The sequence below is a fragment of the Nylanderia fulva genome, unplaced genomic scaffold (genome assembly GCF_048542155.1).
Source record: "Nylanderia fulva isolate GAGA-0341 unplaced genomic scaffold, ASM4854215v1 Scaffold14, whole genome shotgun sequence".
Taxonomy (NCBI): Eukaryota; Metazoa; Arthropoda; class Insecta; order Hymenoptera; family Formicidae; genus Nylanderia; species Nylanderia fulva.
This window is the reverse complement of record NW_028189622.1, coordinates 2586072-2609325: the sequence shown is the minus strand read 5'-3', so window position 1 is coordinate 2609325 and position 23254 is coordinate 2586072. Positions and strand designations below refer to the sequence as shown.

The window sequence follows — 23254 nt, the reverse complement described above, 5'->3', positions numbered from 1 at the left end:
ATAACGTACTCTAAATTTTTCTTGCATTATTTTTCAATATAATGATTTTTTTATTAATGATAATTTACTTTTAAGTCCATTGATTAAAACCATTGTAACACAAACATGCTAGCCTCACACTACAGTGATTTATTGCACACGTTATAGATGACTTCTACCTGCACACAGACATGTCATTTACACAAATTGCGACTACACAATTATGCGCTTGTTATTGTATAATTACTAACGGAAACAATGTTAACACTATCAATGGCACTTGCAATGAATGACAGTAACAACACTGACAACGTTTTTTATGCATCCAATATTTCGTAATTAATGCTTTGTCATTGTAATTCACTTTCAATGACCATGAAATCGTACTCGTGACATCCGGATGCGTCATTCCGCGAACAACGAATAGCGCGCGATAATCAATTTTTCCTACAAATCATTATTTACTTCGGAAAAGTTCCTCGTGGCATTAGGAAGATGCGCTTGCTACCTACTCGTAGACGAACATCGAGCGTCGTCACGGACGATAAGCCGACGAGTACTGACAGTGATTTGTCTGTCAACGGAAGTGACACCCCAGCTGACTATCCGGACAGCTCTCGTTGCTCTCGTCCGCCTGTCGTACGCATCGTGGTTACTATATGTTGACTTCGTCACATGAGGAGGATCTGTCAGTCAGCACGCCTACACGTTTGCACCCGCTGCCGGCCGTTCATCTCTCGCACCACGTATCTTCTCCCGGCGAAGGCAAATATCGTCGCGGCCTCGCGAAGCCTATTAAAACGTGATAATGAATATGCGATAATATGTAATATATAGGTATATAGATCAAATCTCTGTTCAGAAGCGCATTTTCCATTATTTACTTATGATTTTAGACAAACGATAAGAAGGAATCCGGAACCTACATAGCATGTATATCCAAAAAAACGTCCAGAAAATATTTCGAAGATGATGTCATTAGACAAGATATCTTTGAGATGCCTTCTGAACGTCTTTTGGAGGAATGCATGATATGTTGTGTGGGAGTCGATTTTTAAACAAAAACATTGACAGATGATTTCAATAAAATAAAGATTTTCTCTGTTTATCAAGAACAACGACGATGACAAAGAAGTCAATATTGCGTAAAATTAAAGAATTCTTTTAATTACATGAAATTTTCTATCATTGTATCATTCACAGCTGCGTAAAACAGACATATCATGGGAAAAACAATTAATTGAGTTTCTCTATAAAGTATATGTAGAACAAGGAAATATGGCCTCCGGTCGTCCTTATTAGATTCACGAGATTAACCATTGACTTTTCCATGCATATACATCTTAGACAAATCCATCCGACAGACTTTGATTGTCACGCTGATTCTACTGTATTAAAGAAATACTCACCGTGCGCGAAACATAATATATTATTCAATATTATGGCACACAAGACACGGAGCAACTACACAACGCTCTAGGAGTAAAAGGTAAGGCCGTACACTTTTTGGGCGCGAAAGCGTTTCAAACTTCATGTAATACACAAGACATCATACGTCATTGCGATGGAGTACTTTGGCTTCTTCGCATGATCGCGACAATATCATTGTGTATAAGAACGACTCAGTAGCCAATCAGAGTCTCGCTTTTACAAAGAAAGCAGAAACGTAATTGGTTCACGTCATGTCTATCTTCTTATTATATATAGTTTATGGCAAGAAGTCTTTTGCTTTATTCTAAATGTATGGTGTGATAAAATAGGTTAGAGGAAAAGAAACGTGCTAAGGAGAAAAGCTGGTTTTTGTGTATATCGCTTTATATAAAAATTTTTAATTATAAAAAGATATATAAAGAAAAAAACTAGTTCCAAAATGTATCTCATGTATTATTTGAATGAGAAAGGAGAGCGCGTATATACTTTAAAGGTATATATAATTATTTTTATATCAAATATTAAATATTATGTGCATCTTTTAGTACAAGCTTCAAATTTTTTTCATTGCAATTGTATCTTTTTTGTAATAGAATATTCTAAACTTATTTATTATTTTAAAATTGTTAATTGTTTGCTCGATTTCTTTATAGAAAATGAATCCTAATGGAAAACCTACATTGTCAGCACATCCAGGTAAATTATTAAGAACAACTATGCTTTTATTATATCCAGATTTCTTATTTTTCAAAATAATTATAAAAAAATTGATAATGTTTTTATGTATTTATATTTAATAATTTTATAGCTCGATTTTCTGTGGAGGACAAATATTCAAAAGAAAGGATTACAATGAAGAGGAGATTTGGCCTTCTTTTAACGCAGCAACCACTACCTAGCTTTTAACATTTATACAAATATAAAAGCAAATTTTACTGCAGATGTGGAATGTATGTAAAAATGAGACACTTATATACATACATATAGATTTAATAATATAATATGATTTTATGCAAACATATCTATATTGTTAGAAATAGTTCATACTTTACAATAACTTTCTTCAATGATACAATATATAATAATTCATACAAAATATAGGCATATGTATATGTAAGGAGAATCATACTAATGTATTCATTATTATAATTGCAATATGTATATATTGATTATCTCTAACAAATGTTAAATAAATAAATTTATTTGTATAAAATGTTGTTACTTTGGCAAACAAAACTATTTCTTACATATTAATTTTCATTCAGATACATATATTTATTACAGACAAATTTATAGTACAGTGTGTTCTTTTACTGTATATCTTAACGTATTATTTATAAAAAATAAAAACTATTTTATATAATATTTCTTGATTTAATATAATACAGTTATATTACAGCAATATAATACAGTTTTATTTAGAAAACTATTATAACAAGATTTTACATATAAAAGCAACTTCAATAGCTTAACATGAATAACATTTTTAGCAATGTCTAACAAATTAATATATGAATATGTACAATATAATAAAAAGTATTACGAAGCTGAAAATATAAATTCCTGCTGACAAGGATAGTCTGCATCACATTATACATATATGCACAACTTTATACATATATTAACATATTACATTATAGCTATATAGTTTTTTTATAGTTAAAGTTATTTATCAAATGCAAATATTTAATGAAGTTTTATTTATAATAACATATAGTTAGGTAATTTTTTTAAGTAGTGATATTTATTTATATAAATAAAATTTATAACTATAAAATAAACATTAATAATTAATATTATCCAATATATATTGAATATTTAATTTAAAATAAGATTGCAGCTTCTGCATATGAGAATGTCTTAAAAAAAATTTATGTAAAATTGTTTTGTTTTTAATGTATGAAAAATCAATGTATAATCGAAAAGACATTACATTATTGTATATATATTGCTTTATATATACATAGTATCTTATATTTATTTTTACAATATACTAAAATATAATTTTAGTGAGTATTATGTGTATGTTAATGTGCACATATATATGTGCATTTTTATGTGGCTCAAGTATTTTAATAATTATTTAAATATATAATTAAAATTCTTTTTTATATACAGAAAAATGTGTACATAAATATTGAATTAATTGGATAAATTGATTTTTTAGTAAACATTAGAAATGTATGTAAAATTAAATATATTTGAATTTTTATTTAAATTTATATTTAAGTCTTTTGTAATATTAGGAAAAATATATATATAATCTAACTTATTACTATTACATAAAAAAAATTAATTTTATATATATATATATATGTGTGTGTGTGTGTGTGTGTGTGTTTGCGTGTGTGTATGTTTGTATGTGTTCATATTTTAGTACATAAAATTTTAAAAATGAAATAAAAATGAGATAAGATTCCCAAATAATAATAAATATAAATTATATAAAAATATTATACTATAGAAATAACTTTCATATGTATACAAAGTTAGAATAATAAAACAATTTTATATAAATATATTAGATATTTAAGAAATATTTTCACTTGAAAAAATTATAAATATCAAGAGTGGATTTGGTGATTATCCTTATAGATTACTATAATTGATTACCCTATATTTATAGACATTAAAAATTCTGTAGATAGAAAACTATAGCACTTTAGAAAACATGGCAACAGAAGAAGAAATCTTCCTAATAATATCCAATTTTGATGAACAAATTAATGTGACATACATTTTTCTTTTCTTTTTATGTATACAAACATATCTCTTATATAGTGTTAAATACACTTCTAGTTTACATACCAAAATTATATCTGTAAGGATTACTATGCTTCCAATTTAAAAAGTAAAAATATATATAATACAATCTATATTCACAAGTTTATGAATATATTGCTAACAAATATATTTTTATAGATTTTACATATATCTATATTTGGTGTAACAAAAATTTTTGTATTTTTAATTTTTATTCTTAAAATTATAAGATATGGTATAAAATATTTAAATATTTTAAACGAGAAAATTTATATATTGTGTAGAAAATTCATACAGTAATAAACTACAAATAAATGTGTAGAATAGAAAAAAATAAAAAAAGTAAATGAAAAGAATTATCATGTGTGTGTAATGCAAAATGACAAAAATATAAGTACATAATTTAACATGGCTAAAGCAAGTTTTCTCGCTATTTATTAATAGTTGATAAATGTAGAATCGTCAAGAAATAGGATATTTTCTGGTGTTTCTGCAATGTGATATATACATCATAGTTATTGCAATAACATATTTTATGAAATCTAATTGAAATATAAAATATAATACAACAAATTATATATATATATATTACATGTTCCAATATACAAAACATTTATGTTTTGTTAAATATATATGCTTGGTAAGAAATAGCTTTAGCTATTAATTTTTAAATAAAAAGTTTATGGCATCGCGTTACATAATTATTAATTGCAAAATTCAAGTTTTGTGAAATATAAATGGCTTTGGTAATAGAAAGTTGAAATAAACTGTCATACAAATCTACTAAATAAATAATGTTAATCCTATTAATATGTCGATTTATTTCAAAATGTAAATTTATATTGATAATATAATCTTTATCTGTTGTGCAAAATATAAAAAAATATTTACACAATTGTTCGTTTTGAAACAAGTTATGTTTTCTAAAGCTTCTTCTAAATCCAAGTGTTATAACTTACAAAAAAGCAAAATGTGTATACACTTTTAACAACAATGTACAAATTTTTAGTTCGATTCTGATGGAACTGCTGGCAGAACATGCACTTGCTGTGCTTTACTGGCATTATATACTTGTCCTGGACTAAATGGTTCTAATCGAGGACCAGATCCTAAATCATTTTTATTACGGACGATATCTTAAAATAAAAACACAAATAAAACAATTATATAAAATTCATATAACTTAATAGTAATATTTTTTTCAAAGTACATAATAAATTATCTTTTCTAATAAAATTTTGTTTTTATCAAATCAAGTATAACATAAGTATATTATGTAAAAAAATAGCTTAAACTCACCATTCTTTGACTCTGTTGCAGGTATATATCGAGATAATCTAACAACAGGGAGAGGCAAATAACCACTCGTCAGAGGCATTACATCTAACGTAACACTTTGCTTTTCTACTACTTCTAATGATACAATGCCTGCAGTCCGACCACATACCGCCCACATAGTTTGATCTGCTAGAACCTCATACATTAACTGTGGTGGAGGATTTGGGCTAAGACTAGGTAATACGCGCATCACTGTAAGACAGAGATGACACATACTACCAGCACGACAAAACTCTCCTCCACTACCGCTTGCTTCAACTTTTGAGGATACCGTGAATAAAGTCTGGAAAGTATTGTTAGGAATAAAAGAAAAAATTAATGTTATATATTGTTCTACATATTGTTCTAGGTATACAGAATGTTTTATCGCACTATAAGTTACTTGATAAATTAATAAATTACTTATGTTTTTTTCAAACCATAATTGTACTATAAGTTTTATAAAAAAAGAAAAAAAAATAACGATATAATATACAAGTTACCATTAATCAACTGTTCTTTTATTTCAAATAATATTATTTAATATTTAAATGTTATTTATATATATTTTATATATATATATATATATATATATATATAATTATAAAACATATTAATCAATGAGATATAGTTATTCTTACCATGTAATCTGTAATATCAAAATTGCATCTGTAAAGGCTACATGCTTTCTCAATTCTTTCTAAATTATGTATATGTAACGGATCATCACCAACATGTGAATCATTTAATTCTTCTGTATCACTAATTGATATATATTTTATACGAAAGTCAGTCTTTATTGGCATCGTAGATCTCTCATCTTTTCCAATTTCAAGTTCCCACATAAAGGAAACATTCATTCCATTACCTATCACTAATCTTTGACCCGCCACAGGATTTAAACTTTTAAAAGTAACGTCTATCGATGTAGTTGTAGTTAATTCAGGTTCAGTTAATTGCAAAAGTTGATTTGTCAAACCAGTTACGACTATTTGAATAAATTTTCTTTGTTTTGCAGTATGAAGTTTCATATTAGACATTAATGGTGGACCAAAATGTAAAGGTATGCTGTCTTCTGAATCCCATGGACATTGTATGTTCAACTAAAAAGAAATGATGAGTAATTAAATTATTTGTAATGTTAAAAATTATTCGTAATCATATTTATATTGAATTTAAAAAAGAATATATAGTAATTATACAAATGTTAATTACTTTATGTTCCATAGATGAAGCATCCTTTTTCGGTGGAAGTTCAGCTAAAACCTTTAATTGTATCTTTATAGTTTGAAATGGTTCACACATTGGCAGTGATATCTCCAGTTCCTTTACCATTACTTTTTCGACACTTTGTGACTGCACCGTCAATCCGCGTGATGTACGTAACTTTAATTTCATTTCTTCAGTTATTTTTGTACTTCCGCTCGAAATAACTAACTCAATATCTTGAATAAGACCTGCCAATAAATCTCTGCCGCAATTTACAGATATCGTCGGCTGCGTCTTTGCTACTTCATAGCATAATCGTGGATTCAGTACAGATGATAAAAATTCTAATTTGTCTTCTATCACCAATGATAACTGACTAACTTTATAGAGACCTGGTTGATTAACTCTCCTTGTCAATATAAATGTATTTGTACCAGGTTTCATAACAAATTCATCACACGAAAGTGCTTTGCTAAAATCACCCTTTACATTAACTGAAGGTTTTCTATGTTTCGAACTATCTGAACGTCTCACGAGCGGCTTCGTATTTTTACTAAGAACGCTGGCAGATCCAAGACTCCTATCTTCTTTGTAATCCAAATAACTATATACTTGCAAGTGTAATAAACTAGGATCAAGCAATTTCATATCTTCTAATGTGCACTTTGATAATCTGAAACAACATTACAGAATAACATTATATATAAATAATCTTATAATTTTGCAATCTCTTATAATTTTTTTTAAATAACAAGACTTATATACATAAACAAATTTCTACAGCAAAAAAATTTATTCATTTTAATATTTACAATTGTACTGGAGGCTCAACAGGTGCTTTTAATCCTTTCTTTTTATTAGGTATGGATGGCTTTTGTATTTCCTCTACAGAGATAGCAACACTGGTGCATCTTATTTCACGAGGGAACAAACTCTGTACACTGATCTCGATACTAACTACACAGTCTTGTACTACCTTATCCATTACTTTAGCGTCCATACTGAGTATTATAAAAGCATATCCAAGTTCTGTGAGTAATGGTTGAGTTGAGGAGATCATTTTCATATATCCTAACATTTCCTCCAAGTATGTATTGCGTACAGTTATATGCAAAACATTTGTACTAGCTATTGCTGCGCACACTTTAGTATATTTTTCGACATCGTCCATTCGTTTATAACATTCGGCCAACTCCAACTGCGTTTGCGCAGCCAAGTGACTCCACCCTTCGTCCTTATAAGTTTTTAAAGCGTCAGATAGGAATGCGACTGCTTTCTGATTTTCGCCGAGTTCGCTATAGAATCGTGCCAATTCTTTGCCGATTAATCTGGCTGACCGAATACGGCCGACATGCTTGTATGTACCCATGGCTAATTCTGCATGCTCCAAATATTGTTTCTTAAATGCCTCTTTGGATGAAAGTGCTTCCTTTAATTTATCTGTAGGAGTTAACTTTCTCTCTTCTTGCGGCTCCGAATCTCCTATACCTGCTATAAGATACACAACTGTATGTAATTGTTCACTAGTCGGTTCACTTCCTGGCATTAGGCCACATAATTTTCCCAAGCTTCCTAACTGGAAATAATATATCATGGAAATCATGAAATAAATCAAGCAATTATATTTGCATCATCATTATATGTATCATTCAACTTATATATAGATTATTTAATAATAAAATAATATATAAAAAGATATAAAATTAATCCTAGCTTCAAATACATAAATTAGATTATTAATATAGATTTACCTTGTCTCTTGCAAGTGCCCACAAGCTAGCCATATGTAAAGAGCATAAGTCTAACTGTTGATTATTATCAATATTGTAAATAGATAACTGACATGCTTGCAAGACCTCTAACGCACAGAGAAACGACCAACATTCTACAGATCCTTCAGGCTTCTGTACCTCTAAAATTCTTAGTTCGCTCAATGTATTATGAACAAATGATAAACATCTTTGTGCAACCTGTATTAAGAATTTTTTTAAACAAAAAATTGCAAGATATATATTTGCATACAATATATTCATTAATTTATACAAACCTCCCAAGGTTTATTAAGCAAGAGTAACATGGCACATTGTCTACTAAACAAGTAACTCCTAAGATCTAATAAAGATGCCCTACATTCAGCCATAAGAAACCTTAAATGATGATTTGTACCATTATTTAAATTCACGCCTCCCCAGTTGTTGAGAGGCATTTGAAATAGATTTAACCACCCTGGAGTATCTATGAACAGTTTATCTACATTTAGGTTTTCACTTTGTATCGATAACCTTCCTCATTGTGTACATATGTGCATCTTTATTCCAAACTAAACTTTGAAAAAGTATTATACCTCCTACATTAGAATTGAGCACAAACTGTGTAAAGAGAGCATCTAATTCATCATATTGCACCAATGCTTCATCATACAGACCTAGCATTTGCAATGCAAACGCTAATTCTTCCTAAAACAATTTTAAGTCGATTTTATGTGTATGTAATAAAAACGATAACAAATTCGATATTTCAGAAATAAAGGTTTTAAGCAAGTAATTCGTAGAAGTGTTCTATTACCTGTAGAAGAAAATAATGACAGAAATTCCAATTAGGATTATTTCGCCTTTCTCTTTGCTCACGTATAATATCTTCAAAGCGTGAAAGAGTTCTATCGTATGCAGTCAACATCAAATGGCGAATACGAGTTATCAAGCCTCTCCATGATTCGGCAGAACGAGATTCTGATTTAATTGGATTAATTACGGCAAAGCATCTAACATGAATATAAAATACAAATATAAAAATTTCCATATTAAAATATAATTATTGAATAATTACATCAATTAGAGTTCAAATATAATTACCTGTCACCATTTTTGGCAGCAAAGTCACTTCGTATTTTATCCAAAACAGTTGTCCTAGGCAATAGTTTATTGGCCTTCTTTATATCATATGTTTCTACTAATACAATCATCCAATCTTGGATGTGATATAAATTTAATATTTTTAACCAGGCATCAATATCATCTCTGACGCTAGTCTTATAAGTATCAATATCCTGTAAATAGATGTGTAATACATATATATTTGTTACTAAGTTATTAAAAATTTAAATATAATCAGGTATTATTAATAATAAATAATATTTAAAAAATATACAAACATCTTTTTTATTTAATTCACATACATATATATATATATATATATATATATATACAGCAAGAAACTAAAACAAGAATATCAAATGGGTACTAAAAACTTACAGAACATTCAGTCCAATAAATATGAAAGATTGGTTGCTTAATGAGATGCCAATCTTTCTCAGTGGGCAAAATATCTCTGGAAAATGGCACAAAAGTAGCTCCAAGCTTAACTTGTTTGATAGGTCTGCTAAAGGACCTTCGCCATTCTACCATATCTGCAGGTATAGCTTGGAGCAAACTCTTCTCCAATGTAGAAAACAAGTTCTCATCCCCAGCACCTGTATTATCACACAAATTATTACATTCTTCATCTATCTACAAAACATCATATTCATAACAAAGCAGTACATTTACATAAATAAGAATAACATCTTATGCATCACAAAGTCCATCTCATATTTTTATTATCAGTTTACAGTTCAAATATTATATATAGATAATAAAAAGAAATCAGGAAGGATATTTAATTATCTAAAATAATTCAAATAATATTTTCTAGCGAAAATATGTTAAGCTAGCATATGTTTAAGACACATAAAAGTTGGAAAGTGAACCAAGAGTGTCTCGTGAATTTTAACTAAAACAATAAGCATCGATAATTCCGGATGAACGAAGAGGAAGAAGAAAAGGGAAGAAACGTCGCGAGAGATTTGACAGGTAGTCAAATGTCAAATCCGGAGCGTCAGCGAGACGGCGTTGTTATCGGCGTACCACGGCGAGGTTAAAGGATGGTTAAAGGATGCGCGAGGACTCACAGGTGACGATCGGTTTGCTATCCATGGGAATGTTGCTTTTGCGTGCCTCAGCCACGGACGAGCCTCCATTGCAATTCATCATTTCTGAGGACTGACACGGTACGCCTCGGCCTCGCTGCCCCCGATCGAGCCTTCAGTCATCACAGGTCCACGTCCCTCTCCGCATGAGAATCCTCGTCGTTCGCTGATTCGGAGATTTTCGCTAAGAGTTCGCGACGAGCTCTCGGAAATTCCGTAAGAAATTCTTCGCATGTATTCAACGACGATTTAGAAAACGAGACGAAACATTGTACTTCGCACTTTCAAACTCCATTGAGGTTGGAATCGGACTCTTCATCTGTGGTTGGTATATATGCCGTTTCGTATCGATTCAAGCGAGGATATCTCGCGATATCTCGCGTCGTGTCATCGCGATGTGTTTTGTGACATGTGTAGTGTAGTAAAGTTGTAAATGCAGTGATGTATGTATACGCTAAAAGACAAAGTATCGCATATTATACAATAATACTGATTAGTGACTAAATACTGCGTATCTCCATGAAAATTATATTTTTTTTTATATATGTTTATTATAGTTCCATTCACACCTGGAGCAAGAACGCAGATTGTAATTGTTGTTTAAAATGTTTATTATTTGTTGTTCAAACATATTTTTAATGGTTATTTTCATCCTATGAATTGATATCAAAAGTACTTTTTAACAATTGCGATGCATCGATTTTTAATGATGTTTAAAAACAATGTTATACAAAGTTTGTTCAAACGTTAACAAATCTATATAAACTTCAGGTATATGTATATTATAAAAGTTATTTTGATACATGTATATGTACTAAAATAACTTTCGAAGATAATTTTTTATGTAATTTTATTTATGCTTTTATGACACGAGATATTTTATGTAATTCTTCCTACATATTGATTTTATTCAAAATAACATGCTTTTCTTTTTTTAGAAATTTAATAAATCTACAAAAAGTACAAAATGTCAAAAAATGTAATTGAGAAAATACCTGGTGAAATACTATCTCAATCGAAAAAAGAAAGCCAAGGTTATATCGAGGATTTAAAAAAAAAACAAAAGTTTGAATTGGAAGAACTTTTAGAAAGACAGAATAAAATTTTTATTAATAAGTGAGTAATGTAGCATAAATTATTTTATTCTAGATATTTGAATTTTTAACTTACTGCGTTCTTTCAGAAATTTTATCTCTAAACTTCCTGATAAAGGAAGGAAAATTGCAAACTTCCGTGATAAGTTGTTGAAAGAACTTGAGCATAGAAATGAAGTGGAGAGAGCAGCTAATTTACTATCGCAATTAAATATAGCATCCATTGGCAAAGCAGCTATGACCAAATTAGAATGGACAGGAAAATACAATGAAAAAAATGACGATACAACCAAAATTGTTGAACTAGATAGTGATGACGAGGAAGATCCATTAAAAATATTAGCTCAGGTTGATTATACTTTAAATGAAATATTGATCATTTTTGTCTACAATTATTGTAAATAAATATAATTTTTGTGTTCTAATAGCCTACAGGAACTGGTATTCACAAGAAAAAAATTATACATATAACACATGAAGAAAGTCTTATCAAGCCAGAAGATATAGTAGAAATTGAATCTTTTAAAACAGACGATTGTTTAGATGTGGAACATGTAAAATATATCGTTGATAAAGTTGAAAAATCACAAGAAACAAACAAAAAGAAAGAATCATTTAAACCATATAAAACAACTAAAAGTAATGTACATGATCCTACAAAAGAGAAACAAAGGAAATTACCTAAAAACTGGGAGGTCACAGCAGCTACACCACCTCTTATAATTCATGGAGCAACAAAAGTCTTAAGCCTTAATGAATCTTTAATATTACAGAAGGAACAAACCAAAAATTTACAGGTATTTGATTTTCTTTACATCTTTTAAAAAATTTTTTTAGAAATCTATTTTTATATTTTATAATTAATTCTAAATATATTTTAATATTTTGTAACAGGAAATTCAAGCAAAACATGCAATAGAACGTCTAACCAATCAAATAGGAATGCACAGTATTGGTCTTATACCACAAAATATCGAAAATAATCAATTACGACAAACGAATAATTTACTTTCTTCCTCTTCATCTTCAGAGGATGAAGAAGAACATGAAGTACTAGATGAGGAAGATAATGACAGAAGTGGAACAGTTGTATTCACCTGTAGATTCTATAGAGAATTAAAAAAATTATACATATTTTGTACATACACAGTTTTAAAAGTATTAACTTATTTTCATTAATAAAATTATTTTTCTAATGATAGGATTGTGCATATTTTGTTTTTGAATTTAAGTATATTTAAAAGACTTTATTGTTTTTACATTATTAATTATATCCAAAGTCATTAATAATTTTTGTGTATGGTTCTGTGGCCTTGGATACCGCTTCACCAGCCTGTTTAGTCAGTTTCTGCAGGAAAGAAAATGCAGTGATTATAAAATCTCGAGTTTTTTTATAAATAAAAAAATGAAAAACAAGAGAAATATCTATTTATAAGATTAATCACAAAGTTACCTTAAGTTTGTTTCTCTTCTGGACTTCAAGGATAGCCCTGACACGTCTCTTGTTCTCTAATGTGCGAACCACAGCCTTGTATTTCCATCCAACTTCGTGAGATAGTCTACCCACATGACAGTACTAAAAAAAAAAATTGAAATTTTTATTAGTGTAAATTGTCTCAATATCTTGTGATAAGAGCAAAATCATTTTTTGTGATATTTTATAGCTCAGTTTAAAGTGGCATCAAAACAAACTTCAGACGCAAATTACCATACCATCATTGCTATTTCAGTCAATAAAATTTAAATATATAAAAAAATTTAAATAAGCTTGAATATAAAACAATTTAGTTTACCTTTCTGCCTGGTTTAAGACACATTACTCTCATGGCACCAGGCACAACAACACGCTTTCTGCGATCGTATGGTGGTGGGCATCCTTCATAAACCTTTAATCGTCTGAGAGCATCCTTTCCTCTTTGCGTCTTATGTGGGATCATACCTATAATAGTCTTTGTTTTACTATTTTTATATTTTTGCTATATTATAAGACATTATATGTAATCTTAGCCTCATAAATAAATTTCTGTTCATTATATTATCAGATAATGTAGGTAAATGTGTAATCATGTGCAACAATTCCATTTTATATATTTGTTATCAATATAATCTTAACTTACCACGAACTGTTTTCCAGAAAATCTTGCTCGGTGCACGAAAGTGGAATGGGCCACGTGCAGGATTTACATTACATCTTTTACGTAGAAATGACATAAACTTCAACTTATTTCTAAAAATAAACAATATAAATTATATAATTGTTCGTATCTTCTTATATAAAAAGCAAAAATCAAAATATATAGCACAATTATTAAAACCAAAAAAAAATTTTTTTAAATAATTAAAAATTTTTTTAAAGAATATTAACCCAAATATTTAAAATCAGAGTTCAAATAGTATTTAAAAAATAGGGACATACAAACCTGAAGAAGTTGCCACTTATATTAAGTTGTTCGCTACGCACAACAACAACTTTGTTGCCTTGCAAGATAGTCTTGGCAACAATAGCCGCCAATCGCCCGAGTAAATGGCCGCGGCCATCTATTAATATTGCCTGAAATCGTAATATAATCATAACACTAAGATTTCAATTACAAGAATTAATGTAGTGCATATACAATACATGTGCATATTGCTTGCAGCATTATAAGAAGTTCAATATGTATAATCCGAAATATTTGAACCGGCGTATACGTGGTACGAAAATATAGGATAAAATTAAGATTAAAGGTAAAAGATTCCTGAGATTTCTACCATTCGAAATATACATGCTGGAATTTTCGTTCAATCAACGCCATCAGACACGTGTACGAGAGGTAACGCAACTTTTGCATTTTTTTTCGATAATAGCCCTTTTTCAGAAAGCTTTGAAGAAGTCACATGTTACTTCTTTAGTTATGTAATCGTAACCACGTATACGCTCGGCACAAAACTCTCTTCAATCATTTAAAATATCGAATTTTCTAACACCAACCTTTTCACTGAAGCCCGTCATTCTCTTACCTCACCGGAAAGGAGTCTAAGTGGAAAGCTAACGGAAGTCGGCCATAATGTATACAGAGTGACCAACTGAAATTTTGATGGTATAATTTTTCCCTAGGTTCTCGAGAAGAAAAATTTTCCTAGGATTCGAATAGAGAAATAGAAATTACAATTTTTTTATACATGTATATATATTAATTATAATTTTTTAACGCAACTAAATATAGTAAAAAATTAATATTTGTGAGTACCAAATAGATCTAAAAATAATGACAGTTTTAGCTCGACAGAGAGAGAAAGAAAAGAGGGAGGGAGAACGAGAGAATCACACACACACAAATATATATAAATATATACACAATCATAGATCTAAATATTTGTTCGAATATTTAAAAAATGATTAATTCTCATGGAAAAAATGACAAAGAACAGAACAACAGCATACATTTTATGTTTAAACATTTCATTTATTTAACAAGAAAATTGATATTTTACATGAAATTAAATTTATTTTATAAATCAGATGTTTTTTATTAAGTTTGACAGAAATGTACTATTGCAAATTTATCCAAATATAGTGTCAGCAACCTAACTTTCTCGATTTATCGCTAGTTTTTAATTTTTTTTGGTATTTTACAAGAATGCATTGGAAAATTTGATTGAATATAGCATTGTGCATAAGTACATAATGCATTACATAAGATAAAGGATATAGGCTTAAATTGAATATCATATCGAAATGGAATCAGTTGTTTCATTACCAAAAGAATATCATAAGTACAAACATGAATACATGCGCATAGAGTAAATATGTATATGTGTTATTTAATATCTCACATTTACCCCGCAGTAAATACATGTTACTTGTGTAATCTGTTTTATTTATATGGACCTCAAATTAATGTAATCACAATTTATTATACCAAAGACACTTTGTTTTTCATGTATCATTTTTAGGAATATTATTACGCAATGCCATATACATATTCCTTTGAAGAAAAAAAAATGTTAACGGGAGACACTAATAAAAGAATATAAATAGTAATCTCCTTTAGACAAAAAAAGAAAAATATCAAGTTTGAGTGTTTCTTCTGGAAAGGATTATTATAAGAAAGTTATATTAGTGGAAAATTATCATCTTTCAGCAACTAAATATGCTATTTATTTCTGAGATTGATTATGCGAGAAATAACTTTATCTTTAGACAATTTTTGTACAAATGTCCTTTAATAAAGTTAATAATGATTTTGCCAAAATACATAATCTTCTAACAATTGCAGATTACTTATTAATTGTTTGTCTGAAAAAAAGTTAATAAAAACTTGTCAAAAATGAAAGAACACTTTGCAAATAGATTCATTGACATCAAAAAACTTGCTATTAATTTTTCGATTTTCATGAATTTTAGAAACCTTTACTCTAGTTTGTGTGTACATATATATTTATATATTACCGTGTGATTTCGTTTTAAATTCAAATTAAATAAATTTTCCCACTAACACATAACAACTTATATTTGTGTCAATTTTAGGACAAAACTATTGGAACTTAGAAAGTTTTTAAATCCTTTTAAAAGAAACACAGTCTTGCTAACTTCACTATCAGCCTTTCATTGATTATATATTTGAACAAAATATTACAAACGTAAATAATTAATTTGTTTCGAATTTGTAACATTTTTTTTTACTTTTAGCAAGCGTTTTTCTTTTTTTATTTTTTTTAATACTTTGCAAAAGATAATATTAAAGGTTTGAGTCTACACTCATGAAATATTTTTTGTGAGAAACAGCAACTACACGAAAAAATAAGTATTGCTTTTTTCCTCTTTTTTTTGTAGGATGTTATTTTGATATCAGACATCTATTTTTGTGACTAGCAATCTAACCAGTTGGAAATATTTTTTTAATCGATATTTATACGCACCATCTGATATTATTATTATTTTTCAATGTTATAGAAAAATCTTCATTACCCTTTTCAATTTCTCCACTTTTATATCTAACATTCTTGTTATATCACACAGTAAGATTATGTTAACAATAATCAAAATAGCCACAAGGCACATATATTGTAGATTTGTTGATATTACGTGAAAGACTTATACATAGGGCAATGAGTAATATACATTGGAAGACAATGTTGAATAATTTTGATATAATAATATTCTATGATGTTATCACATATAGAAATATCCAATTTTCAAAAAAATTTTATTGGATACTTATAATTGACATTTCGCGATTATCTCGTAATTAAAGATTTAGAGAGATCAAAACAAGTCTGTGTGAGACTTTATTATTGCACGTATTGCAATTTTTGCGCTGATATAGGAACAATACCCGTGCATTCGCGATATTTTATATCAGAATGAAATATTATTTTTGCATGTTAATAAACACAGACAGTAACACACTGTCTCCTTCCAAGATTTTAATGATCTTAAAATCCTCTCAAAAGAAAAAATATAAAATTCAACAGAGGATTGAATTTGTAGACAAGTAATTCAAAAAATGTATTATCGCATTCTACTTTGTGTACCTTGCCAATAGAAGTTGTTCAAAAATTAGGCTTAATATTACAAGGTACTAAGCATACAAGATGATCTTGGCAGTCTTATTTTACTTTGTATCTACTATCTTCCTTTCATAATGTTCTAGATCATCAGATCATTAAGCTATCAGCATTTAACAAAATGCCTTTTATTTAATCAGAACAGCCTCATTCAAAAGACTTAAAATATTATTTATCCTAGCTAATGATTATTCATTTCTGTGCTAATGTAGAAAGCACAATTATATGATGTAATCATCCAATGATATTGTTCTTATCTTGTTAAATATCAAATTTAGATCACGCGTTTTTTGCAGTCTCTCGTGTGTTACATTAATTGTCTGCTTAATTCTCTCAAATACATCCGGATCATAGACTGATCTAGCTGTGTTAGTCAGATCAAATGGTTCTATGATAGTGCAATAGTTTGAATAAGTGTCAGCAAAAAAAATGCTTTGTTTTTAAATCATCTATATAAAAAGAATATTTACCTTCAATACATAAATATTTCCATTGATGAGGATCATTTTTAAGTGACTGCACCATACGACACTCCTCTATCGGTATTTTCCTTGCTAAACGTACAGATATTGCATACTGGCTGAAACTAATTTTTAATAATTACAAATAAGTATTTATCAAAATAATATATATATCTTCTGAACATTATACATATAAATTAAAAATTACTTACTCAAATTTAGCATAGTATCTGAAAAATTCTACAAGTAATTCTCCAAGAGACTGATGATTCTCAGGTAAATAAACAGAGGATGGAATATTTAAATCTTCATGAATATCGATACTATGAATATCTGTATGTGGATTAAACTTGCCTGCAAACATAGAATGTAAGCATGGCAGAACTGGAAAGTTAACACCACCTGTAAAATAGTATAATTATTTGTTTATTTCAATATTTTCGAAAATAGATTAGTATAGAAAAAAATAAACATTGCAATATACATACATTGTAAAAAATGTATGACCATGAGAACTAAAGAGTAACTAGATATTGTCATATTTTTCGCATTATTAATGTCTTGACATTGAGCCCAAAGTTTTACGACAAGTACTAGTGGTCTTACCCTCCAATCAACTGTAAAAATAGGTCAAAAATAATATAACTAAAATATTCCTTTCAACATACTTATGAGTATAACAGATCTGTTCAAATTATTAATTAAACTTACGTTTTGAGTAACAATATAGCAATTGTGTATTCCTGATACCAACAGCATTATTACAATTAAGATCGACTTTTAAGTTTTGTGATCTATGATGAAATTGAATAATAGGTACTTTTGCATGTATAAGTTCGAGCTCATCAATGACATCTAAACATAACAAAAAAAGTTCGTTGTTAAAATGCCATATATGTAAAGCTTACTAAAGTAACATTCTTAATATTTCTGTTATTTATCTTCCTTCCTTTTTACATACCATAATTTTTTAGATATTTTAATATTTGTTCTAAATGTTCTATAGCTTCATATTTTTGATCCATTTCTGTGTGTCTCACTAAAAGGCACATGTCGACATCGCTATTATCCGAACCAAACCCATTCATTGTTGAACCAACCAAAAATAAACCATATTTTGGATATTGAGTCTATAAGCATCAACATTTAAAACATATAAATTAACACATAAAACATATACAAACAAGTAAATTAATTAATATGCTATTTCAAAGTCTGTTTTTAAATATTAATATTTTATTTCTTATCAATCTATTTTGTACCTTATTTGTTTACCTTATTTTTACATCTATTTTATTTACCTTAATATAAATATAAAGTTGCTTCCATAACATCATTTTATTTCTGTAAGTAGTTTCAGTTTGTTGATTTGATAGAAATTTTGCCCAGATTTGTTGCGACAGATTATCCCATTTTGATCCAGTCAAAATATTGTTTGGCGTAGAAGTTACTTCCATTAAATGAGATCTAGCAAGAAATCTATCAGGGGCGATATATCTAGAAATATTGTAATTCGGCAATAAAATTTCCGGAAATTTACGATTTCTCGAAAACCTTTGAGAAGGTGCACTTTCACTCCTGCCTAAAAACGAATTCTATTTAATATGAAGTAAATCAAATTATAATTTTTTTTATACTGTTACACATTTTCTAAATTATATAAGTAGAGTCCCTATTATATTAATTAAGCTTGCATTCTTCCCTTTGCTGCTTTTTCACTATTTATATTTGTAAAAAATGGTAATAATTCAATCGACCAATTCTGGCAAATAATTAAATTTATTGAATTTTCACAACGTTTCGGCCGTGGGTTTCGGCCCTTATCAAGTGCTATGTTCTTAAATCAAAGTATATCACAACTTTTTTTAAAAAACAAAAATTCGATCTTAAAATATGACATCATAAAATAACATGATAGTATAAAACGAAATATTTCGTTTTATACTATCATGTTATTTTATGATGTCATATTTTAAGATCGAATTTTTGTTTTTTAAAAAAAGTTGTGATATACTTTGATTTAAGAACATAGCACTTGATAAGGGCCGAAACCCACGGCCGAAACGTTGTGAAAATTCAATAAATTTAATTATTTGCCAGAATTGGTCGATTGAATTATTACCATTTTTTAATTATCATCTGGTGACTTCATAGTTTTATATAATTTATATTTGTTATATACATCATAAACATGCATCCTTTTTATTTACTTTCTCGCTTTAATGTAATCACGCGACAATTGATAATATATGAATATTGGGATACCAATACAAGGAAAATGATAAATAACATTAGAAGACCCGACAAGAGATCCTCTAATTCAAATCAATCTATTAGTAGTTATTCTAATTAGTTGTACCAACAATAGAAGGATGCTTGACACTGCAGATATTTTTACATATTTATTAGAGAAAGCTTACCTGATAAATATTTTCTCCTGTTCTGATAATTTTGAGCCTGAGATCTGGGGGTGGAAACAGTAGTATTGTAATAATTGGCAGGTCGTTGATTTTGATAAAACTGTGCAGATGTATTTGAAATTAAGCCGTTTGATGTTGGTTTATTGATTGCTCTATCTGAATGTATTCTATGATGTTTCCTGTGTGGAAAAAAAATTATTTTACATATACACACACACACACACATGTATGTGTATATATATATATATATATATATATATATACCGCTCCTCTTTTTCTCTTCTTCTCTTTAATAATCGATAATATATATTTGCTGTAGACTTTTGAAGAGAAAAGTAGGAGTATGCCTGGAAATTACATAGTAACAAATAATTTTGAGGGTGCATTTATATTTACTTTATCCCCTGTCCTCTTAATGAACCTGTGGAATCTCTTTCGTCTGAACTCTCTGTTAGACTATTGTCAATATGGTACTTGTTTGGTGTTGGTGAACGAGAACTAAACCCACTGTCACTATTATATGTCTCATACTTGGAATAAGAATTTCTATACGTATTTCGTCTACCATTTCTGTTATTCCAACTTGGTTTTTTTATTGAATTAGTATTTGTAGGCTTGAAGTTATAATTTGGGGATGGAATAATTGAGGTATTGTTAGATGCACCCATTCGTCTGTCCCAATTTGCAGAAGATGAATTATTATTTGATTGCATATGTTCTATACGTCGTAATGATACATCATCAACTCCCAGTAATGATAAATCTAATGAATGGGGTCCTGTCTGTAAAAAGAAATTATTACTTGTATATTTCAACAGAAAAAAATTTCTCTAATACACATTCATATTTTAAATTAAAGACACCAAAAAATTTTTATATATATACCTGCATTGCTTGATGTCTATTATATCCAGAAATATCTGGAATTCCATACGATGCAAAATCAGTTTGATGTAATCCATTTATGCTATTAATATGCAATGTGTAAGTTTGTGATGGATAGGGTCCATTCATTATTTGCATCATTTGTGATGGAAACATTTGGTACATTCGGTAGTCAATATAGATATAGAAGATACAAGATGTGAACGTGATATATGCCGTCCTTGAATGTGTGCAACTTCTTTGTTTAATTGCTAATATAGCACTTGGTGATCCTCATAAATATTTATAGAAATCAATGGTGTATACAAGGCACACAATGTTGTTATTGAATCTTGGAAAGTTTTATTCAATTTACACATATATATTTAGAAAATCTTGTTTTCTTTTTTATTTTCTTGCTTTTATATTTTATCTTTTTTTTTAATATTTTTATATAGTTTTGCAAAATTTATATTTTGTATCTTGTGAGATTCACTATGTTAATCTAGAATTTAATAACATACATAACAACTCTAATAATAATGCAAGAAAATTAATAATGAAACAATAAGAATTCAAAAGCAGTGACACTACATTTATTGTGTCTATCTTTTGTCAGAAAGTTTTATAGATACACATATATATGCATGTGTGGAATACACAGGCTGTAGAAATAAACTGTTAAGTAAATTAATAATTATATTTAACGAGAAATACTTTCTCTCTCACAGTATTTTGCTAAATGAAAATTTATACAAGGCAAGTAAATAATCCATATGTTTTTGATCAATTACTATCAGATTTTCTGTAATCTCAATTCAGGTACTCTTGCATTTGATTTTATATATAATTATAATTTTACTTGCAAATTGAATACTTCTAGAGCTTAATTTTTAGATATTTTCAATTGAGATCTAATGTGATTGCCTTTACTCTCTTTCAGAGTTTTTAGTTATATATAAATACTTATTCTCTATCACAACCTCCTGAAAAAAAAACAAAAAAAAAATAATTTTATAACATTATTATTATATGTAATACATAAATTATTTAGTACAGCACAAATTGTAATAGAATTATTTTACATAAAAAATATGTATCTTCGAATAGAATATCAGATTAATTTTATAACATAAATATCTTATATTTTTATAATAGAATATAATAACGTGAACATTCGAAAGTTGCAAAATTGCTTGAATATATTCATCAAATCAGATAATTTTCTATCAGAAACTGAGCCAAGAGTAAACACGTGCTACATAACGTGCACAAACACACGCACACATACGTACAAAAGATATTAAATATTTTTCTTATTCGTGTGTGTGAGAGAGTGAGACTTCGAGTCACGTAAACAGAAATGAACTCTGTACTGCGAGAAATAAACAGAAGCAGTGATATTACCTGCTTTCAGTCGCCATGTTGCGGTCAAATTTGTTCTTAGAGGAACGGAAAATTTGTCAGACAACTATCCTTCATTCCTCCGGGCCTTGCGTTTCCGACTATCGGTGTGTGCGTACATACAATGGGCAACAAAATCAGAAATGCGATGCAGCGTTATCGCGACTGCCACCGCGATGTCTAAACCGGCAGCAATTTTACGATAACGTGCGTTATATGCTTCGGTGACGAATGCCTCTTGCTAATTGATACCGCACATTCAATCACTATCAACGCGAATCGCCACATGCACAAAAAAAAACCTAAAACGTTTAAATTTTCAAATCTTTGACGTAATGGACGATTCTCATTTCACGTGTTTGACAGATGTACCGTGAGGCGGCGGTGCGATAATAATCGCGCGTATGCGCAATACACGATTGTATTTTAGCGTATATCCACACGTCTCGTACAAGTCCTAATGAAGAATTCACAGTATATTCTCGATTCTTCGACGATGACTTGTGAATTGTAATTCCGACATTTTGTTCCTAGAAATATTCTTCTCCTATTGGAGTCACCAAATTTTAGGGAAATTTTTAGGTACGTAACATTGACAAGAAATAACCAATGAAATTCGCGCAAGTTTTAAAAAATATATAGATGTTTATATACTCTTGAAATTACAAATGCATTTAATTGTTCACTTTTTTGAAAAATTAAAAAAATTATTAAATATATAACAAAAAATATAATTACTATCTAAATTCATTAATGTATGTATTGCATAATATATTTTATTTTAATATAAATATTTTG

General features: G+C 28.7%; 6 protein-coding genes and 1 non-coding gene across 15 annotated transcripts in view; 2 read left to right on the top strand and 5 right to left on the bottom strand.

Annotated features, from left to right (window-relative positions):
• Window positions 1-1467, bottom strand: part of LOC114929124 (dystrophin, isoforms A/C/F/G/H) — a 420071-nt gene extending 418604 nt beyond the window's left edge. The window contains exons 1-2 of one of the 3 annotated variants that reach the window (XM_085480171.1): window positions 1389-1467; window positions 445-771 (exon numbers count right to left, since the gene is read on the bottom strand). The gene's annotated coding sequence lies outside the window, so the exon portion shown is untranslated. Of the gene's footprint in view, window positions 1-230; window positions 310-444; window positions 772-1388 lie in introns of those variants that run through there. The other 2 variants (XM_085480172.1, XM_029300536.2) reach the window with 2 other exon arrangements.
• A 229-nt stretch (window positions 1468-1696) lies between these two features.
• On the top strand, window positions 1697-2623 carry Nop10 (Nop10 ribonucleoprotein). The gene is made up of 3 exons (XM_029300537.2): window positions 1697-1903; window positions 2064-2106; window positions 2219-2623. The coding sequence occupies exons 1-3, from the start codon at window positions 1850-1852 to the stop codon at window positions 2314-2316; spliced, it is 195 nt and encodes a 64-aa protein (XP_029156370.1). The 5' UTR covers window positions 1697-1849; the 3' UTR covers window positions 2317-2623.
• Window positions 2624-4575: 1952 nt separating this feature from the next.
• Window positions 4576-11116, bottom strand: SIDL (SIDL trafficking protein particle complex subunit 10). 2 transcript variants are annotated; one of them, XM_085480163.1, is made up of 12 exons: window positions 10646-11116; window positions 9951-10168; window positions 9552-9745; window positions 9265-9460; window positions 9044-9155; window positions 8747-8949; window positions 8451-8669; window positions 7512-8275; window positions 6706-7372; window positions 6132-6593; window positions 5473-5794; window positions 4576-5309 (listed from the first exon to the last, which is right to left on the bottom strand). In XM_085480163.1, the coding sequence occupies exons 1-12, from the start codon at window positions 10725-10727 to the stop codon at window positions 5179-5181; spliced, it is 3570 nt and encodes a 1189-aa protein (XP_085336289.1). In that variant the 5' UTR covers window positions 10728-11116; the 3' UTR covers window positions 4576-5178. The 2 variants fall into 2 exon arrangements, with proteins under 2 accessions (XP_085336289.1, XP_029156364.1); XM_029300531.2 differs by having other exon boundaries at window positions 8747-8934; window positions 10646-11112.
• On the top strand, window positions 10551-13697 carry Polr2M (RNA polymerase II subunit M). 4 transcript variants are annotated; one of them, XM_085480167.1, is made up of 6 exons: window positions 11010-11106; window positions 11221-11252; window positions 11602-11779; window positions 11847-12105; window positions 12186-12554; window positions 12652-13697. In XM_085480167.1, the coding sequence occupies exons 3-6, from the start codon at window positions 11631-11633 to the stop codon at window positions 12934-12936; spliced, it is 1062 nt and encodes a 353-aa protein (XP_085336293.1). In that variant the 5' UTR covers window positions 11010-11106; window positions 11221-11252; window positions 11602-11630; the 3' UTR covers window positions 12937-13697. The 4 variants fall into 4 exon arrangements, with proteins under 4 accessions (XP_029156365.2, XP_085336293.1, XP_029156366.2 ...); XM_029300533.2 differs by having other exon boundaries at window positions 11221-11434; XM_029300532.2 differs by lacking the exons at window positions 11010-11106; window positions 11221-11252 and adding an exon at window positions 10551-10987.
• On the bottom strand, window positions 12990-14811 carry RpL13A (ribosomal protein L13A). The gene is made up of 6 exons (XM_029300534.2): window positions 14729-14811; window positions 14178-14308; window positions 13875-13984; window positions 13551-13696; window positions 13211-13333; window positions 12990-13105 (listed from the first exon to the last, which is right to left on the bottom strand). The coding sequence occupies exons 1-6, from the start codon at window positions 14747-14749 to the stop codon at window positions 13022-13024; spliced, it is 615 nt and encodes a 204-aa protein (XP_029156367.1). The 5' UTR covers window positions 14750-14811; the 3' UTR covers window positions 12990-13021.
• LOC146724291 (small nucleolar RNA SNORD36) lies at window positions 13418-13481 on the bottom strand. The gene has a single exon (XR_014924150.1). It is a non-coding gene; the product is annotated as a small nucleolar RNA SNORD36 (small nucleolar RNA).
• On the bottom strand, window positions 14797-22911 carry LOC114929186 (poly(A) RNA polymerase gld-2 homolog A). 3 transcript variants are annotated; one of them, XM_085480165.1, is made up of 11 exons: window positions 22460-22911; window positions 21074-22038; window positions 20585-20970; window positions 20189-20367; window positions 19070-19350; window positions 18730-18898; window positions 18480-18623; window positions 18257-18385; window positions 17981-18170; window positions 17778-17893; window positions 14797-14876 (listed from the first exon to the last, which is right to left on the bottom strand). In XM_085480165.1, the coding sequence occupies exons 2-11, from the start codon at window positions 21236-21238 to the stop codon at window positions 14851-14853; spliced, it is 1785 nt and encodes a 594-aa protein (XP_085336291.1). In that variant the 5' UTR covers window positions 21239-22038; window positions 22460-22911; the 3' UTR covers window positions 14797-14850. The 3 variants fall into 3 exon arrangements, with proteins under 3 accessions (XP_085336291.1, XP_029156461.2, XP_085336290.1); XM_029300628.2 differs by lacking the exon at window positions 14797-14876 and adding an exon at window positions 15183-17695 and having other exon boundaries at window positions 22460-22909; XM_085480164.1 differs by lacking the exons at window positions 14797-14876; window positions 22460-22911 and adding exons at window positions 15183-17695; window positions 22348-22402.
• Window positions 22912-23254: the final 343 nt, after the last annotated feature.

Bases quoted from the DNA above. Each gene is read 5' to 3' on its own strand.
- SIDL (XM_085480163.1), bottom strand. From the start codon at position 10,727: ATGATGAATTGCAATGGAGGCTCGTCCGTGGCTGAGGCACGCAAAAGC. The intron at 10,169-10,645 runs GTGAGTCCTCGC...GTGATAATACAG, and splicing joins TAGCAAACCGATCGTCACCT to GTGCTGGGGATGAGAACTTG. The intron at 8,276-8,450 runs GTAAATCTATAT...TATTATTTCCAG, and splicing joins GGGCACTTGCAAGAGACAAG to TTAGGAAGCTTGGGAAAATT.
- RpL13A (XM_029300534.2), bottom strand. From the start codon at position 14,749: ATGACGGGCTTCAGTGAAAAG. The intron at 13,985-14,177 runs GTTTGTATGTCC...GTTTATTTTTAG, and splicing joins ATAAGTGGCAACTTCTTCAG to AAATAAGTTGAAGTTTATGT. The intron at 13,334-13,550 runs GTAAACTAAATT...TTTTTTTTTTAG, and splicing joins GTCTTAAACCAGGCAGAAAG to TACTGTCATGTGGGTAGACT.
- LOC114929186 (XM_029300628.2), bottom strand. From the start codon at position 21,238: ATGTACCAAATGTTTCCATCACAAATGATGCAAATAATGAATGGACCC. The intron at 18,624-18,729 runs GTATGTAAAAAG...TGTTATGTTTAG, and splicing joins AAAATATCTAAAAAATTATG to ATGTCATTGATGAGCTCGAA. The intron at 18,171-18,256 runs GTATGTATATTG...ACTATTTTACAG, and splicing joins GGTCATACATTTTTTACAAT to GTGGTGTTAACTTTCCAGTT.
- Nop10 (XM_029300537.2), top strand. From the start codon at position 1,850: ATGTATCTCATGTATTATTTGAATGAGAAAGGAGAGCGCGTATATACT. The intron at 1,904-2,063 runs GTATATATAATT...ATTTCTTTATAG, and splicing joins AGCGCGTATATACTTTAAAG to AAAATGAATCCTAATGGAAA. The intron at 2,107-2,218 runs GTAAATTATTAA...ATAATTTTATAG, and splicing joins TACATTGTCAGCACATCCAG to CTCGATTTTCTGTGGAGGAC.
- Polr2M (XM_029300532.2), top strand. From the start codon at position 11,631: ATGTCAAAAAATGTAATTGAGAAAATACCTGGTGAAATACTATCTCAA. The intron at 11,780-11,846 runs GTGAGTAATGTA...GCGTTCTTTCAG, and splicing joins AATAAAATTTTTATTAATAA to AAATTTTATCTCTAAACTTC. The intron at 12,555-12,651 runs GTATTTGATTTT...ATTTTGTAACAG, and splicing joins AACAAACCAAAAATTTACAG to GAAATTCAAGCAAAACATGC.